At 37.8% G+C, this 17,874-nt stretch overlaps 7 protein-coding genes across 15 annotated transcripts in view; 1 reads left to right on the top strand and 6 right to left on the bottom strand.

Annotated features, from left to right (window-relative positions):
- Positions 1–17,874, top strand: part of capu (formin protein cappuccino) — a 52,245-nt gene that overhangs the window by 10,740 nt on the left and 23,631 nt on the right. For all 8 annotated transcript variants that reach the window (XM_017182944.3, XM_070283321.1, XM_017182943.3 and 5 more), the window contains exon 2: positions 3,161–3,677. In XM_017182944.3, coding sequence (XP_017038433.1) covers positions 3,161–3,677 — 517 coding nt within the window. The remainder of the gene's footprint in view (positions 1–3,160; positions 3,678–17,874) is intronic.
- On the bottom strand, positions 6,715–7,729 carry LOC108086113 (ryncolin-1-like). The gene is made up of 3 exons (XM_017182948.2): positions 7,591–7,729; positions 6,955–7,530; positions 6,715–6,896 (listed from the first exon to the last, which is right to left on the bottom strand). Exons 1-3 carry the CDS (start codon positions 7,722–7,724, stop codon positions 6,767–6,769), a joined length of 840 nt encoding a protein of 279 aa, XP_017038437.1. The 5' UTR covers positions 7,725–7,729; the 3' UTR covers positions 6,715–6,766.
- Positions 9,814–10,914, bottom strand: LOC108086114 (ficolin-2-like). The gene is made up of 3 exons (XM_017182949.2): positions 10,738–10,914; positions 10,111–10,677; positions 9,814–10,051 (listed from the first exon to the last, which is right to left on the bottom strand). Exons 1-3 carry the CDS (start codon positions 10,869–10,871, stop codon positions 9,922–9,924), a joined length of 831 nt encoding a protein of 276 aa, XP_017038438.1. The 5' UTR covers positions 10,872–10,914; the 3' UTR covers positions 9,814–9,921.
- On the bottom strand, positions 11,022–12,281 carry LOC108086111 (microfibril-associated glycoprotein 4-like). Its single transcript, XM_017182947.3, has 3 exons — positions 12,136–12,281; positions 11,438–12,076; positions 11,022–11,384 (listed from the first exon to the last, which is right to left on the bottom strand). The coding sequence occupies exons 1-3, from the start codon at positions 12,267–12,269 to the stop codon at positions 11,249–11,251; spliced, it is 909 nt and encodes a 302-aa protein (XP_017038436.1). The 5' UTR covers positions 12,270–12,281; the 3' UTR covers positions 11,022–11,248.
- On the bottom strand, positions 12,545–13,764 carry LOC121502498 (ryncolin-4-like). Its single transcript, XM_041776207.2, has 3 exons — positions 13,621–13,764; positions 12,902–13,561; positions 12,545–12,842 (listed from the first exon to the last, which is right to left on the bottom strand). Exons 1-3 carry the CDS (start codon positions 13,752–13,754, stop codon positions 12,713–12,715), a joined length of 924 nt encoding a protein of 307 aa, XP_041632141.1. The 5' UTR covers positions 13,755–13,764; the 3' UTR covers positions 12,545–12,712.
- Positions 14,055–15,521, bottom strand: LOC138927912 (ryncolin-4-like). 2 transcript variants are annotated; one of them, XM_070283322.1, is made up of 3 exons: positions 15,386–15,521; positions 14,669–15,328; positions 14,055–14,609 (listed from the first exon to the last, which is right to left on the bottom strand). In XM_070283322.1, the coding sequence occupies exons 1-3, from the start codon at positions 15,517–15,519 to the stop codon at positions 14,480–14,482; spliced, it is 924 nt and encodes a 307-aa protein (XP_070139423.1). In that variant the 5' UTR covers positions 15,520–15,521; the 3' UTR covers positions 14,055–14,479. The 2 variants fall into 2 exon arrangements, with proteins under 2 accessions (XP_070139423.1, XP_070139424.1); XM_070283323.1 differs by having other exon boundaries at positions 14,669–15,324; positions 15,451–15,521.
- Positions 15,908–17,107, bottom strand: LOC108086110 (ryncolin-4-like). Its single transcript, XM_017182946.2, has 3 exons — positions 16,946–17,107; positions 16,227–16,886; positions 15,908–16,165 (listed from the first exon to the last, which is right to left on the bottom strand). Exons 1-3 carry the CDS (start codon positions 17,077–17,079, stop codon positions 16,036–16,038), a joined length of 924 nt encoding a protein of 307 aa, XP_017038435.1. The 5' UTR covers positions 17,080–17,107; the 3' UTR covers positions 15,908–16,035.

Below are 17,874 nucleotides of genomic sequence, written 5' to 3'. Positions count from 1 at the left end.
CAAGTGCGGAAATAGAAAACCTCACGAAACTGACGCATTAGGGCAGTACAAAAACAACACAAAACAGGAAAACTAAAGGGGGAAAAATCCACGCAACAGAGAGAAATTCAAGTTTGCCGCGCCCGTTTTTGTTTTGTTTCTTTTTTTGTTCCTTCGGAAGGTGTCAACTTGAAGGAGGAAGCAGATTTTCCAAAACAAATTGCACCGGAAGAAAAAGAGAGAGCTACGCTTTGACGACTCTCTCTTTCTCATTGGTAGGTCTGTGTGTGTGTTTGTGTGAGTTTTTAGATGCGTAAGCTAGGTTTTTAGTATTTGTGTGCGTTTTGTGCTTTGCCTTGCTTTCACTTTCACTTTTACTTTACACAAATTGCAGAAAATTGCGCTTTTGACACAATTAAGAAAATGTGTTTCGCGTGCTTTTTCCTTGGGAAAAGCCGCTTTTCATCCGCCCCATCGAGCCATTACCATCGCACTTTTCCCCTCATTATGGCATATTTTTTTATATATTTTTTTTCTTTTCATAATTGAAAACTGATTTGTTTGAAGGACACAAAACATTTAGCTGCGGTGAAATTTCCTTTGAGGCCCAAGTAATTTAAAATACTTTGGAATTACTGGGATAAAATATGTCAAAATAATGCAGAAAAATTATTTAAATATTTAATGATTACAAATTTATACTACTATATAGTATACATATTTTTTTATATTTAATTTTTATTATTTAAAAAAAGAAGGATTTTCTTGTATAGTTTTTTCTTATCCAGTATTTTTACTAAAGCATTCAAAGCATTTTTTTTTTGTATTTATTTATTATTAGTTTACTCTTTTTTAATATAATGTTAAGGTATTTGAATACTTGTCTTGCTTTTGATAATTATTCTTAAAAAAAATCTAAAAAAAAACCTTAAAATAACCCACGAAAAAAGAGAGGGAGAGAGCAACCAAGACTTGGCCAAAACGAAAATTGTAAATGAGTCACGTGGGCGGACAACAGCGAGCAATTTATTGCTGCCAATTAATTTTGGCCAACAATTTTTAACACCTCCCTTTGGAGGGCCTAGAACGGCCACTCCCACTCCCCCGCTCCTTGAGTATTTCAATTAGTCGACCATTTTTCGAGGCCTAATAAAAACAAGGTGGTGACCCCCGATAAAAAAATTCCCTAATTTGTTTTTATTGTGATTTATGAGAGAGCCGTGAGACTTCAAAAGGCTTTGTCTACCTAGCTTCCGCTCTCTAGGTTCCTCTTATTTTGAGCTTCTCTTCTCCGCTGAGTATTTTAGTTATTTAATTAATACAAGTTATAAATTCAGCATGAAGGTGCGAAATATTAAGTCATTGAACTTGATTGATATGATCAAGGGTGCTGCCTTTTATCGGGTGTGAGATAGCCAACAAAAAACGTCAACAAAAGCTTACTTGAAGATAAGAAAATATCGTTTGGGAATGGAATAACTTTGGGATATAGATAAGAACTGGGGGAAAGGCAACATTTTTGTATAAAAATAGGTGGGAAGTTGTTAAATGGAAAATAATGAAACATTTTTTAATGGTAAACTTTATGATTTCAGTTTTTTTTATGATAAATAACTGGGCATGACCATTGATGGAAGTATTGTAGGATGTGAAAAAGGTTAATTTCAAATTGTTTTAAATTTTATAAAATTATTCCCTTGAATGTTAAAATGTATACCATAATTTGTTACCTCGTCTAAATATTTTATTCTTTTAATTCGGTTTTATTTTTTTAAATATTTATTTTGAAATCAATGCCTTAATTTATTTCCATAATTTTGTATACCTTATAACACCTATAATTAACATTTCCCCTCCCTATTATCTAAATTTTGCCAACATATATGATAAATTAGTAACACAACAAATTGCTATTTCATTTCGAATTAAATTTCTAATTGCTGAAAATAATTTTGCAAACCTGTAAAGGAAAACTTTCTGAATATCCGTAAATCTCTTTCTCTCTCTCTATTTAATGATCATTATGGGTGGAAAATTTCTGTCGTCCAAACTTGCTTAAAAGTAAAAGTTCAATTTACAGTTGTTGAGGAAAATGAGGCGAAGAGACAGAGGGTAGGGGGCGAGTACAACGATTTCCCATTCAGCAGCCGAGGAGCCAACTGCAATTGCCATGGCCCCCGGGCACTCGGCTATTGACACAGCAGCTCCCAGAATCAGCCGCAGCAGAACGGGGTTGCTCCGCCGAACAACGAACTTGCCTTTAGAAATCAAACAACTAAAGTAGCAACTTTTTGTCAACCATCATCGGTGGGGGAAGACCGCTCCCACTTTTGGTGCTGCTACCTGGGCAACTAATTCATTTCATATTTCTGCAACATTTTCGCAACAGAAAAGTTTTCTAGCCTTTCGAAAGGAAGATGGAGTAAAAATGCCAGAATTAAGTTTTATTTTTAAGCAAACAATGGATACTCTTTAAAGCCAGAAGCTTGAAATAAATTATATATATTTTGTATATTTTAAAGAGAAATAACTCTTAAATTATGCTTTATGAAAATTATTCATTTTATAAGTTTTTTACACCCATAAAAATATATTTTTATATTGAAGAAAAATTGTCTTGTTTAGTAACTTTCTTAATATTAATGGGGAATTTCACTTGGTTTCTTTGTAAATTTTTCATTAAAACCATGGAGAATTTGGCCTAAAATTTGTGGGACGAATAATTTCATAACATATGTGTGCACATACAACTGGTTTTAGCATCCCTGAAATAAATTGACAGTTACCGGCCTTAAGTTATTACCCTAAACTTAATTCAAATTTCCTTGTTTATTAAATATCTCGACCTGCTTTATAAACTATAACGATATTTCCCTGAAATAATTTTTTTTTAATAAATAATGTTTATTATTTCTCAGTTTGTGAATTAAAAATTCAAATTCCAATACTATTTAATTAATTTCACAACTAAAAAAACAATTGGCAAGACTTTAACACTGATTTTTAAAAAATTGTATAAATATGTGCCTTCAAGTCCCCCTTATGTCCATAAATATCCTGCTATTTACAGAGTATAAACCAGTAAAAAAATATACTGTTGAAAAAATTGTGAAAAGCCTGAACCAAACAATGCGACTGATTGAAAAGTTTTTTAATTGATTTTTGTAAACTTCTTTTGCAGCAACATCACCACAGCAGCAGCAGCAGCAGCGACAACAGCAGCAGCAGCAGCGACAGCAGCCACAGGACCAACGAGACCAACCACAACTACAACAACAATCACACAAACAACAAACCCAACAACAACCACAACTACAACAACAGGAACTACAACAATAACAACAATAATACCAACAAAAGCAACATGGGAAATTCACAAAATCGAGCAGCGAACAGCGATGAAAAGTCAACGCCAGGTGCTGGCAGTCTAGTGCGGCTGGGAATCGACAGCGGAGGCGGTGGTGTAGGCAGCGGTGGTGGCGTTGGAGTGGGCGTGACCCTCGTCCAGCGGCAGAGCAGTCGAAGCCGTGTCCTCAGCCGCCTCGTTGGCCAGAAACGCATTCGTGAGGCATTTCTACACTCGCCGAAAGCGGCAGCCAGTTTGGAGGCTAATGCCGGCGGCAGCGGCGACTGGATCACAGCGGAAACGGAAGTGGAGCATGGACAATTGGATGCCGTTGCTGAGCAAATAGATTTTCGTAAGTCAATTTCCACAAGTTGTCCATAGCCAATGCATAGAGAAAAATTTGAACCTAAGTGGAGAAACAAAAAATTTGTATATGAGAGAGTGAAGATAAGAAATTATATATTATAATATAATAACATAATATATACATATATATTTATATACATATTATATAATTATATTATAATGTATAATCTCTAAATTGAAACCATCTTGATGTAATTTTTCTCTGTGCACTTTTTGTTCATTTTATTGTTGTTGATATTTATATTGTTGATTCCTTGTTGAGGACTTTACTTTATTTATTGTTGTTGTTGTTACACTAGCTCTTATTGTTGTTGTGCATCAAATTCAGTTTGTCAGCATTTTTTCTATATTTGAAATCCCCTTTTTCTACTTTATTTTTCCACCCAACCAAAGCTAGACCCTTGCAGTTTTCAATATGCCAAGTTTTTATTTTTTACCTCTATTGTTACTTGGAATTTTGTTTGCTTTTTTTTACTATTTTTTTACTTCTTGTTTGGGGACTTTTGTTTTAATATGAAAACTCTGGAACCTCAGACTACAGTGCGTATCACATTTGTAAGGCAAATGTCCATCTAATGTCAAGCTTCAAGTGGTTAAAATGATAAAATAAACCAAAGGTTTTCCTTTTTGTTTTATTTTATGTGAAATTCGATATGACAGCAATTAAAAGTACAACTGTTCAATGAAAGAAATAATTGACAATTAAAAAGATAATTGTTTGGAAATGATATTTGCCACAATTGTTTAACTGTCTTATTTTTTATTAATTATATGAATATTAAGGCTACCTAAAATTGTGTTTATTAACTTTTAAATAACATAAATATATATTAAATTTTATATTTACTTTGTTTCCTAGTCTCTAAATTAATGAAACTTACTGTAGTTCAAACTCTCTTCAACTTCGACTTTATTGCAATTTAAGCGGAGTTTAAATAAGAATTTTTCGAAAGTTTTACAACAACAAAGCCAGCCAAAAAGAAGTGAAAAAAAACTAAAAACTTTCCATTGAAGTTTTTTATGAAATTTTGCAACACTCTGTTCTCCGATTTTTCCCTTCACTTTTTCCCCCCTTTTCTACCGCTTGAGTTCTCTGAATTTTTGAGCTCCACTCTTCTGCTGATGTTGTTTTTATTTTTGTTGTTGTTGTTGTGGGCACCTTTACCCCCCCCCCAGTTGCCCACCCATTTCTCCCACCTCTTATATATCATCCCTCATCGAAGCCAAGACTCTCAAGTTTTTTGGCTGCTTGTAACTTATTGGCATTTTCTGCCTTGGAAAAATAATATTTTTTACTTAGTGTTGCTCTTCCTCTCTTTTTGGCAAAGTGAAATCAAAAATTTATAGATTTTAGTTATTCATGTGAAATCTTTAAGATGCTGCCTCCTTTAAAAAATATTAAGCAACACACACACATACCCAAAAAAAAAAAAAACAGAAGCTCAAAAGCACGTTCGCCGTCATAACTCAGCAACTGAGCGAAGCTGGAAAACTGAATAAGTGCGAGAGGAAAAAAAAGAGATGGGAAAAAACACAGGGAAAACACCAAACAGAGCACAAAAAAACGAAGGCATCCGAATGCGACCCACTTCAAAAAACTCACGACTGTCTATTAACAGCCATAAGAAAAACGCGTCGAGTTCAAAAGCTGCAGGCGTCTGACTTTTCCCCACAAAAACAAAATGAAAGAAAACAAAAATCACTCAATGCGGGAAAAATAAAAGGGTTTACAATCCGCGAAACTGAACTCTTAATGCCCTTGTTAGCGGCGGAAATAGTTTCGTAAAGGAGAAAGCCATAAAGGATGCCACAATGGCAGACATTTATTGATTGATATATTTGGTTTTCAATCAGCTAAAAATATAGCCAAGGAATTGAAGGAAAGAATTAGATAATTTGCAGTGTAAGAATAATAAATGAAATTGGTTATTAAATTATTAAATAAAAAATAAAGCAATTTAAATTGATTTGAAGAAATAGATTTTCTTTTTAAATAATATAAAATAAATATATAAATATTTGGGCTATGTTTTCTAGATATTTTTAGAAAGAAAAAACATATATGTGAAGCTTTGATCCTTTTTGAAAATTTACTAGAGTATTTCTAAAGATTTTAGTAATTTCTTTAAGAAAAATTAGACTCAAAATAAATTTTCTAAATTATTAATTATTATTATTATATAAAAACATCTAAGCTTTCAGTACGACTTCTTTTTACAAGTTCCCTAACATTTTTCTCATTCCCCCAACACTCTCTATGGTTATAAAATACATTCAAATTTGAGCCAAAATAACTTGGCAAACGTTTTTCCTAGATTTTCCATGGCCTTTTCTTTTTTTTTTGTGCGATGTGCTTCTGTTTTTCCGCGCTCCTCTACAAAGTCGCGAAAAACGCGCTCAAGGCTGAGGCGCATATCAAAAAGCAATTCAGAGGCGAAAAAGAGATGCTTCATCCTGGCCCAGCCCCTCCCCATCCACCCACCCATCGAATGCAAGAAGCTTTTGGCATTGCAGCGGGGCAAAGCCTAAAATCAAATCAACGAAAAATCCTAAACGTGCCGAGCCAGAAGGCGGGGGGGGATGGAACCCGGGTCCGTATCAAAAATTCCCTTTCAGCGATGAGAGATGATAGCCCCTGACTGTGGATCCCCCTCTTCCGCTCCCAACTTACGCCCAATTCATTCACTGGCACACACACGCAGCTGTTTTCGGGGCCTTTTTCAATGCATAAATTCATAATTCATGGCGGCCAAGCAGGGAGAGCCTGCAGGGAAGGCAACACAACTCCCTACAAATCGCACAAGGCTCAAGGAAAAATAATACAGGGACTCGTAAACATTTATACTTGGCAATCGCAGGGTAAAAGAGGGTATATGGTATTCGAGTTACAAAGTTTTTGGCTTCATAAGAGGTTACCTTTAGAAGAAACAAACAAATATAAAAGGTTTCCTAAGTATTAAATCATTGCAAGAACCTAAAACTAAATAATTCTGAGAACTTTTCAATGAAAATACCTTTAAAACTTCACGATTACGCAAATTATTATTAATTTTAGACTTTTAAGCTGATTTTAATTTAGTTTAGTGCCGAAGTCTTTGGTCTTATCATCATCATGGCGCTCTTGAGCGAGTAGCCGTTACCCCTAAATGAATACCAGGTTACTCCTTTTCCATGAGAGTTATCGCCATACTTGCCACACAAATTGCTAATGAGAAAGAAATTTAATTTTAGACAAATTCAATATTATAGCCAAACAATCTTACCTTGCATGGCAATTCGCGTACCACCAGGCACCTGTATATATTATGGCGCATTCTTCTCCATTTGTTCTCAAATCATTTTTTCGATCCTTGGTGCTGAACATCATGCCCAACTGCTCGGTAAGTGAATCACCGGCATCTCCAGAGGCAATTCCCAGCGATTCCAGGGTGTAGTTGTTACTCTCGGGGCCCACCTTGAAGTCATCGTACATCTCGTATCGTTTGGTGCCTTCATAATCCTGCAATAGAACCAGCAACTCCTGGGGCTCAGCTGCGGTAATACCGTGAATTTTATCGAGACCCAGAAAGAACTCGTTGCCCAGCTGGCCAAATCCGTGTTTGTAGTCCTCCCATTCGAGATAAAAGTCCTGGCTTCCATCGTTTCTTCGTAGGATTATGGTCCAGCCGCCACCGTGACTCCGCTGATCGCAGGCCACCTCAAAGGGATCTTCACTGTACTCAGGAACACGGATATGGAGTTTGGTGGTCTTCGATACCTCGGCACAGCTTAAGGGATACGACAGGGTTCCAGAAACTGTCAATCCCTCGAGGATCTCAGTCTGGTGTTGTTGCTCTTCACTACTTATACAGAGTTTTATAGTATTTTCATAATTATTTAATTATTATTTTAATTATTACCGCATAGCAGCCATCTCTGATTTCAATTCCGAAACATTGTCACAAATGTATATTAGATTACACACATCCTTTTGGTCCTGACTTATAGAAGAACTCAAGGCCAACAGGCAAAGTAATATTCCGAGATACAACATGTCTGTTCTGCCGCTCTATGTAGACTGATCGAAAGTTACTCTGCCATTCGAAAACGTATAGTTCTGTTGCTCAATAAATTGATATATTATCTACTGATATGAACCCATTCCATAAATTATTTTTGTCACCCCATAAAAATAATATTTTTTATATTTTATATCAGCTGTATTTCTTTCAGCAGCGCATTGGCAATACGCACGGACGTATAAAGATTAGTAAATATCCTTCTGAAATTTATATACATTGCCAAAAAATTCTAGGAACTTTTCATTATCAGATTTAAAAGTAATATTTTACTTTAGTAAATGAACAAAGACCTTTTGGGCATTTTATGCATTTAGTTAAAAGCACTTGCAATAAACTTAACTTATAACTGAAAAACATGTCATATCAAAAGTGAATAATTAGCGTATTTATTAGCGCTGAGTTATAATAAAATACAATTACACCTTGGTTGGATTAAATTCAATTAAGTGCCGAAGTCTTCGGTCTTATCATCATCACGGCTCTCTTCAGTGAGTATTTATGACCCCTGAAAGTATACCAATTTATTCCTCTTCCATAGCCATCATCGCCGTATTTGCCACACAAGTTGCTAAGGGAAAGACAGATCGCTTTGAACATAATCTAAATCTTGTCAATGGAGTGTCTTACCTCTTATGGCAATTCGCATACCACCAGGCACCTGTATTTAATTTAGCGCATGCATTTCCATCTTTTCTCTTGTCGTTTTTTCGATCCTTGGTGCTGAACATCATGCCGAACTGCTCGGTTAGTGAATCACCGGCGTCTCCTGAGACAAAGCCCAGCGATTCCAGGGTGTAGTTGTTACTCTCGGGTCCGACTCTGAAGTCATCGTACATCTCATAAGCCTTCACTCCGTCTTTATCCTCCAGAAGGACGAGCATCTCCTGTGGCTCTACTGAAGTCATTGCATGGATTCTGTCCAATCCCAAGAAGAATTCGTTACTTAGCTGACCAAATCCGCGTTTGCAGTTCACCCATCCGCGGTAAAAATCCTCGCTTCCATCGTTTCGGCGCAGAATAATCGTCCAGCCGCCGCCGTGACTCCCCTGATCGCAGGCCACCTCGAAGGGGGTCTGACTGTACTTGGGCACGCGGATCAGGAGTTTGGTCGCCCTTGATACATCGGCACAGCTTGAGGTCCGATTGGTTTTTCAAAATCAGTGTCTGGTTTTCGGATATCATTTTTTGATCCTCCCTGCAACGAAAGATGTTTGTATTATAATGTTTGAGGTTGTTTCAGAAATATTCACCGCACAGCAGCCACTTCCGATTTCACTTCCTCGATGCTGTCACATATCTGTAAAATAAAGCATACTTGGGCTCCCAAAAAAAGAAAATTACAGAACAGAATAAGTATTCCGAAACGCCACATGACTGCCAGGAAACTCTATAAAGACTGATCTGAATATAAGTTGGTATACGGCTTTTATGATGAAATTCTGACCTTATTGTCTCTTATTTACCATATATGTATAAATGTACTATAACATGATATAGCTATATTAAGATAAAGTGAAATAACAATTCTCACTTATATATTATATCTTATATGTACCTTTAAATAAAGATTAACTTCTTTAGGTATTATTGGCCAAATAAATTCTCATTTGCTTTCCCAAATTTTTATCAAAGTAGCACAAGTCTTTAAGGGGGTCTTCTCATTGGGCAACTTTTTTTTTCGATTTTTTTTTGCATTTATTTATAGCTTGGGATGTTGTGTATATGTCCCTAAAAGGATTTTTAGAAATTCGAAATACTATAGAAGATACAGCCTTTTTTGTGAAGAAAGGTCTTCGCAAAATGAGCTTTTTTCAAACTTCAAACGCGTTTATCTCGAAACCACGTTTTTCGAACTGGCGGCCATGATATCTCCAGTTCAACTGAACCGATTTTCATGAAACAAAGTGAAATCGACGCTGAATTGTCACCATTCTCGGGTGACGGAACAGATTAAAAAAAAAAATTTTTTTTCTTTTTTTTTTTTTACACTAAACTACAAAAAAAGCCCGAAATCGAAATTTTTTTTGAATGGCCGCCATTTTGTTATGTGTCAAATTGTATATATATATATATTTTTATTTTTAAGTACGCTAAGCTTCAGTTACCACATTGTCAGATAAAAACTGATAACAAAAAGAATAGTAAAACAATTATACAAAAACTGTTAGTTCAGTTTAGGGCTGACGTTCTCGGTCTGATCATCATCACGGCGCGCTTGAGGGAGTAGTCGTGACCCCTAAATGAATTCCAGGTCACTCCCTTTCCATGGGTATTATCGCCATATTTGCCGCACAAGTTGCTAATGAGAAACAAATTTCATTTTAAACCATATCATAATTCGTAATAAACAAGACTTACCTCACGTGGCAATTCCTGTACCACCAGGCACCAGTAAACCTGGCGGCGCAGTCTTCGTCTCCATCGTTTTTCCGATCCTTTGTGGTGAACATCATGCCCTGGTGAGCTGTGAGCGAATCACCGGCGTCTCCAGAGGCAGAACCCACCGATTCCAGGATATAATTGTTACTCTCGGAGCCCACCTTAAAGTCATCGTACATCTCGTATCGTTGATCTCCCTCGTAGTCCTCCAATAGAACCAGCAACTCCTGGGTCTCAGCTGTGGTAATAGCATGAATTTTATCGAGACCCAGGAAGAACTCGTTGCCCAACTGGCCAAATCCGTGCTTGTAGTCTTCCCATTCGAGATAAAAGTCCTGGCTGCCATCGTTCCTTCGTAGGATGATGGTCCAGCCGCCGCCGTGACTCCTCTGATCGCAGGCCACCTCAAAGGGATCCTCACTGTACTCGGGAACACGGATATGGAGTTTGGTGGTCTTGGAGACCTCGGCACAGCTTAAAGGATACGGCTTGGTTACGCACCAAGGCAATCCCTCCAAGATCTCAGTCTGGTGTTGCTGCTCTTCACTGCTCATACGGAAATTCGTGTTATATTCATAATTATTTATTTATTATTTTAATTATTACCGCACAGCAGTGATCTCTGATTTCAATTCCGAAACATTGTCACAAATGTATAATAGATTACACACATCCTCTTGGTCCTGACCAATAGAAGAACTCAAAGCCAACAGGCAAAGTAATATTCCGAGACACAACATGGCCTCAGGAGGTCTCTCTGTAGACTGTTTAACCTTATCTTCCTATACGGAAATATATACCACACAGATTGAACGAAATCATTCTAAGAAGTTCTTAACTGATATATTTTTGACCGATATGATATGATATGACACCAAGATCATAAATAATTCTTATCGCAACAGACGCCTCGTATAAATTTTATTTCTAAATCTTTGACAATTTGTCATTATAATTTGATTATAAAGCCCACTAAATAGGTTGGTTGAACATGATTTTAGTTGTGGGATAGTTATTAATAATAGCCCAAGCTATAACCGTGCTGAATTTTTAATTCATATTAATGAAATTTATTAATGCAATTACTGAATTATTTAAAAATCTATAAGAAGTTCGATTAAGACCCGTTAAGAGCCGCAGTTCTAGGCCTTATCATCATTACGGCTCGCTTCAGGGAGTAGTCCAGACCCCTGAAAGCTTTCCAGGCTACTCCCTTTCCAAATTCATTATTTCCATAAGTGCCACACAAGTTGCTAAAGAGAATTTCATATTAATTAGATTGAAAATCTTTGTTAAGAAGTCTTACCTTTCGCGGCACTCGTTGTACCACCAGGCAGCTGTACTCATTTTTGCACATTCTTGTCCATCTTTTCTCTTGTCGTTATTTCGATCCTTGGTGCTGAACATCATGCCCAATTGATACCTTAGGGAATCACCAGCGGGTCCGTAAGCGAAGCCCAGCGATTCCAAAGTGTAGTTGTTAGTCTCGGGTCCGACTCTGAATTCATCGTACATCTCAAAGGCCTTAACTCCCTCATGATCTTCCAGAAGGACGATCAACTCCTGGATCTGGTCACTGGTCATAGCATGGATTTTGTCCAATCCCAAAAAGAATTCACTGGTCAGGTCACCAAAACCACGTTTGTAGTCCTCCCACCCGCGGTAAAAGTCCTGCCTTCCATCGTGTCGTCGCAAAATTATGGTCCAGCCACCGCCGTGACTCCGCTGATCGCAGGCCACCTCGAAGGGATCCTCACTGTACTCGGGGAGGCGGATCAGTAGCTTGATCTCTCTCGATACATCGGCACAGCTTGAAGGGTACGATTTGTTTCGAGACAATGCCATTTCCCCCAGAATCTGCGATTGTTGTTTCAAAATGTCTGATTGATTTTCCAAAATATTTGCCTGGTTTTCCAGCATAAGTTTCTGTTGTTCTTGCTCCTCGCTGCACCGAATTATGTTTGTTTTCAAGTGTCTTAAATTCTGTTTTATTATTATATTTACCGGACAGCATCCACTTCCGATTTAACTTCATCGATTTTGTCGCACATCATCCGTAGAGTACATACTTCCTGTCTGTCCTTGCCTTCTGAAAAAGGAACAATTAGCAGACAGAGAAGAATTCCGATGCGCCACATGACTGAAACAAAGCTTTTTGAAGACTAAACAAAGGCCCTGGCAAAGTCTAAAACGAAAACTTTATAATAAGAAGATTGCTATAAAAAAACAATTCAGAGAAGAAACAAATATAAATGACTTTATTTTATATATATTTTAAACCGATATGAATATCGCAACGGAAGCGAGAACATACACTCATAAAAACGTTTATCTAAAAACGTTATAATCGCTTTTCCCCCCGTACATTTAGAAATTCGGATCCTAAGGCGAGTCACGACAAGCTATTTTATATTATTCTGACAATAACCAGTGGTAACCAGTGCTTTATTTTTTATTCACAATCATTACATTTACTTATATAATTATTTTATTATTTGTTGACCTGCAATATTGATTCCTTCATAGTTATAAGCCTTACTGATTCATGTCTGACCCCAATTTGTGGTTAGTTCGATTAAGTTCAGTTAAGAGCCGAAGTCTTTGGTCTTATCATCATCACGGCTCTCTTCAGTGAGTAATTATGACCCATGAAAGTATACCAATTTATTCCTCTTCCATAGCCATCATCGCCGTATTTGCCACACAAGTTGCTAAGGGAAAGACAGATCGTTCTAAACATGATCTAAATCTTGTCAAAGGAGTGTCTTACCTCTTATGGCATTTCTCGTACCACCAGGCACCAGTAAACTTTATCGCACATTCAACGCCATCTGTTCTAACATCGTTATTGCGATCCTTGGTACTGAACATCATTCCCATCTGATCGGTGAGCGAATCACCGGCGTCTCCAGAGGCAAAACCCACCGATTCGAGGGTGTAGTTGTTACTCTCGGGGCCCACCTTGAAGTCATCGTACATCTCGTATCGTTTGGTTCCTTCATAATCCTCCAATAGAACCAGCAACTCCTGGGGCTCAGCTGTGGTAATAGCGTGAATTTTATCCAGTCCCAGGAAAAACTCGTTGCCCAGCTGTCCAAATCCGTGTTTGTAGACCTCCCATTCAAGATAAAAGTCCTGGCTTCCATCATTTCTTCGTAGGATTATGGTCCAGCCGCCGCCGTGACTCCGCTGATCGCAGGCCACCTCAAAGGGATTTTCACTGTACTCGGGAACACGGATTTTGAGTTTAGTATTCTTGGAGACCTCGGCACAGCTCAAGGGGTACGATAGGAGTTCAGGCTGTGTTAATTTCTCCAGTATGTGGGCCTGGAGCTCCAAGATCTGCGTTTGTTGTTTTAAAATGTCCGATTGGTTTTTCAATATGAGTGTCTGGTTTTCCGAGATCAGTTTCTGGTGTTCTTGTTCCTCACTGCACCGAAAGATGTTTGTTTTCAAGTGTCTTAAATTCTGTTTTATTATTATATTTACCGCACAGAAGCCACTTCCGACTTGACTTCATCGATTTTGTCGCACATCATCAGTAGACTACATACTTCCTTTTTGTCCTTGCCTTCTGAAGAAGTAGCAATTAGCAGACAGAGAAGTATTCCAAAGCGCCACATGAGTGCAGCACAGCTCCTTGAAGACTGATCAAAAAGCTCTGGCGAAATCTCAAGCGATAACTTCAAAGTAGACTTGAAGTGCGTAATAAAATTATGGCAATAAATAATGATTATCAAGCCCCAAAGCGTAATTAGCCGCAAAAACCATTGTTAAAATTTTTGTTTGTACTAGTAGAAATCAGATAATAGAAAGATTCATATAGGAAATATATAATAGGAAATATATTGTGCGAATATAAGAAACTCAGCGGGATTGCACAACTCCAAGTTTTTTTATACTTTCTGCGGGTAATGAACTTTATTATCACCAGTTCGGAAGCTAGTTAGAGTTAAGATTCCCCATATATGTAGGAAATTATATATTTCAGACCGATATGAAATCAACCATATAGAAATCTTATCGCGACTGAAGCCTCACACAACGTACATTTTTAAATTACTTATTTTTCCGGCAGGGGTATTTTTTCGAAAATGTGTCATTTCACCTTATTTATAGAGTCAAGTAATTAGCCCATACGTTTCTGTTTTAACTGATACGAAGCGGTCAATGGTCTTTCTGATTAAGGTTTCAATGTAGAGTTTAGTTTAGTTTTACTCAACATTAATCAACCTTCTAGAGCACACATTACTATAATAATTATTATGCGAGGTTAAATAGCTCTTCAAAGTCACTAAATATGAAAATATATGTATATAGTTTTGTATGCTGGTTGGTTTAATGAAAATCAGTTAAGAGCCGCAGTCCTTGGCCTGATCATCATCACGGCGCGCTTCAGCGAGTAGTCCTGGCCCCTAAATGAATACCAGGTCACTCCCTTTCCCTTGGTATTATCGCCATACGTGCCACACAAATTGCTAATGGAGAGGAATTTTATATTAATCAGAATCTAAATTCTGGCAAATGAAAGGTTTACCTTCTGTGGCATTTCTCGTACCACCAGGCACCCGTATACCGTTCCGCGCATGCAACGCCATCCGTTTTAAGGTCGTTATTTCGATCCTTAGTACTGAACATCATTCCCAGTTGATGGGCAAGTGAATCACCGGCGTTTCCGGAAGCGAAGCCCAGCGATTCCAGGGTGTAGTTGTTACTCTCGGGTCCGACCCTGAAGTCATCGTACAGCTCATAAGCCTTCACTCCATCGTGATCCTCCAGGAGGACAAGCAACTCCTGAATCTGGTCATTGGTCATCGCGTGAATTTTGTCCAATCCTAGGAAGAATTCACTAGCAAGATCACCAAATCCACGTTTGTAGTCCTCCCATCCGCGGTAAAAGTCCTGCCTTCCATCGTTTCTTCGTAGGATTATCATCCAGCCGCCACCGTGCCTCCGCTGATCGCAGGCCACCTCAAAGGGATCCTCACTGTACTCAGGCAGGCGGATCAGGAGCTTGGTCTCCTTCGAAACATCGGCACAGCTTGAGGGGTAGGATTTGGTTTCAGACAGTGTTAATCCCTGCAGGATCTGGGTCTGGAGCTCCAAAATCTGCGTTTGTTGTCTCAAAATGTCTGCTTGGTTTTCCAAAATTAGTGTTTGGTTTTCCGAGATCAGTTTCTGGTTTTGTTGCTCCTCCCTGCACCGAAAGATATTCGTTTTCCAATGTCTTAAATTCTTGTACATTATTGTTTACCGCACAGAAACAACTTCCGACTTGACCTCATCGATTTTGTCGCACATCATCAGTAGAGTACATACTTCCCTTTTGTCCTTGCCTTCTGAAGAAGGAGCAATTAGCAGACAGAGAAGTATTCCGAATCGCCACATGACCGCAACACAGCTTTTTAAAGACTGATCAAAAGCCCTGGCGAAGTCTGAAATGAAAACTTTGGAGTAGACTTGCAGTGCGTTATAAAAACATGGCTATATGTTAAATAATTATTATCAAGTAGAAATCCGATTATAGAAAGATTCAGACAGCAAATACATTTGTGTGTTGTTCGGCGAATAAAAAAATAAAAATCCCCAAGTCTTGTTTCTGACTGATATGAAAACAGCCATAAAGAACTCTTATCGCGTCGGAAGCTTTAAATAAATAAAAATTTTAAAATTACCTTTTTCTTTCCAGCATGGAAAATTAGTCATTTCCGCACAAATCTAAAAACGAACATATACTTATAAAAATGTTAAGTTAAAATCGGATTAAAAAAGTCTGTTTTTGCCCATACACTCCGAAATTTTTTATTCAAAATTATCTCATTTACTTATAGAATTATTTTATTATTTTATGACCTTCAATATTGATCCATGTCTGACCCCAATTTGTGGTTAGTTCTATTAAGATCAGTTAAGAGCCGAAGTTTTTGGTCTTATCATCATTACGGCTCTCTTCAGTGAGTAATTATGACCTCTAAAAGTATACCAGTTTATACCCTTTCCAAAGTCATTATCGCCATATTTTCCACACAAATTGCTAAAAGAGGAGAAAATCCATATTGAACAGAATCTAAAACCTTGTCAAATGAGTATATTACCTGTCATGGCATTTTTCATACCACCAGGCACCAGTAAACCTTTTCGCGCATTCTTCGTCATCTGTTCTGATGTCGTTGTTACGATCCTTAGTGCTGAACATCATGCCCAATTGACGGGCAAGTGAATCACCGGCGTCTCCGGAAGCGAAGCCCAGCGATCCCAAGGTGTAGTTGTTACTCTCGGGTCCGACTTTGAAGTCATCGTATAACTCATAAGCTCTCACTCCATCGTAGTCCTCCAGAAGGACGAGCAACTCCTGGATCTGGTCATTGGTCATCGCGTGAATTTTGTCCAATCCCAGGAAGAATTCATCGGCCAGCTGACCAAATCCACGTTTGTAGTCCTCCCATCCGCGGTAGAAATCCTCGCTCCCATCGTTTCGTCGCAGAATAATGGTCCAACCGCCTCCTCGACTCCGCTGATCGCAGGCCACCTCGAAGGGATCCTCACTGTGCTTAGGCACGCGGATCAGGAGCTTGGTTTCTTTCGAAACATCGGCACAGCTTGAGGGGTAGGAATTGGTTCCAGACAGTGTTAATCCCTGCAGGATCTGGGTCTGGAGCTCCAAGATCTGCGTTTGTTGTCTCAAAATGTCTGCTTGGTTTTCCAAAATTAGTGTCTGGTTTTCCGAGATCATTTTCTGGGTTTGTTGCTCCTCACTGCACCAAAAGGAGTTCGTTTTCAAGTGTCTTAAATTCTGTTTTATTATTATATTTACCGCACAGAAGCCACTTCCGACTTGACTTCATCGACTTTGTCGCACATCATCAGTAGAGTACATACTTCCTTTTTGTCCTTGCCTTCTGAAAAAGGAACAATTAACAGACAGAGAAGAATTCCGAAGCGCCACATGACTGCAATATAGCTCCTTGAAGACTGATCGAGAGCTCTGGCGAACTCTCAAATGAAAACTTGGAAGTATTGAAAATATGGCAATAAATAATTATTATCAAGCTCTAAAGCGCACATATCTGCCAAAGACAATTGTTGAAAATTGTGTTTGTTTCAGCAGAAATCAGATAATAGAATGATTCAGATAGAAAATAAATATATATATACGTATTTTATTGTGCGAATATATATAATTCAAGAGGTTTGCACAACTCTTCAAGTCTCTTTTATACTTTTTGTGGGTAATGAACTTTATTATCATTAGTTCGGAAGCTAATTAGAGTTAAGGTACTCTATGCGGACTTATCGTAATGTATAAAGAGTTCTTATCGCAAAGGAAGCCTTAAATAAATAAACATTTCCTTTGTTCAATTCAATTGTTTACAAATTAATACGATAAGAGGTCATGTATAACTCTTTCTCTGAGACTTTCAATAAGATCTTACGAGTAATTAGAGTTAAAAATTCGAGATACTTTCATTCTGATTTTTAATAAGAATAAGTATATTTATTATTAGCTGATTTTTCAATTTATATAATTAATTAAAATTTTAGTTTAACTTTTACTCTTATTAAAAGACCTTTAATGTTCATAAACATACAAGTTATAGCCTTTATAGGCTCCAAGTCTAGGCCCAGTTTGGTTTTGGACTCTGCAAATTAAATCAAATACCCTTAAGCAGGTCGGAAAGCATGGAAGGCCATTGGCAAGGGGGTGGCAAATAGAGGCGGAAGTGGGTTGTGGGCGGATTTTAG

Source organism: Drosophila kikkawai, chromosome 2L (genome assembly GCF_030179895.1).
Source record: "Drosophila kikkawai strain 14028-0561.14 chromosome 2L, DkikHiC1v2, whole genome shotgun sequence".
Taxonomy (NCBI): Eukaryota; Metazoa; Arthropoda; class Insecta; order Diptera; family Drosophilidae; genus Drosophila; species Drosophila kikkawai.
Note: the sequence above shows the minus strand (reverse complement) of the source record. Positions and strands in the feature narration are given on the sequence as shown.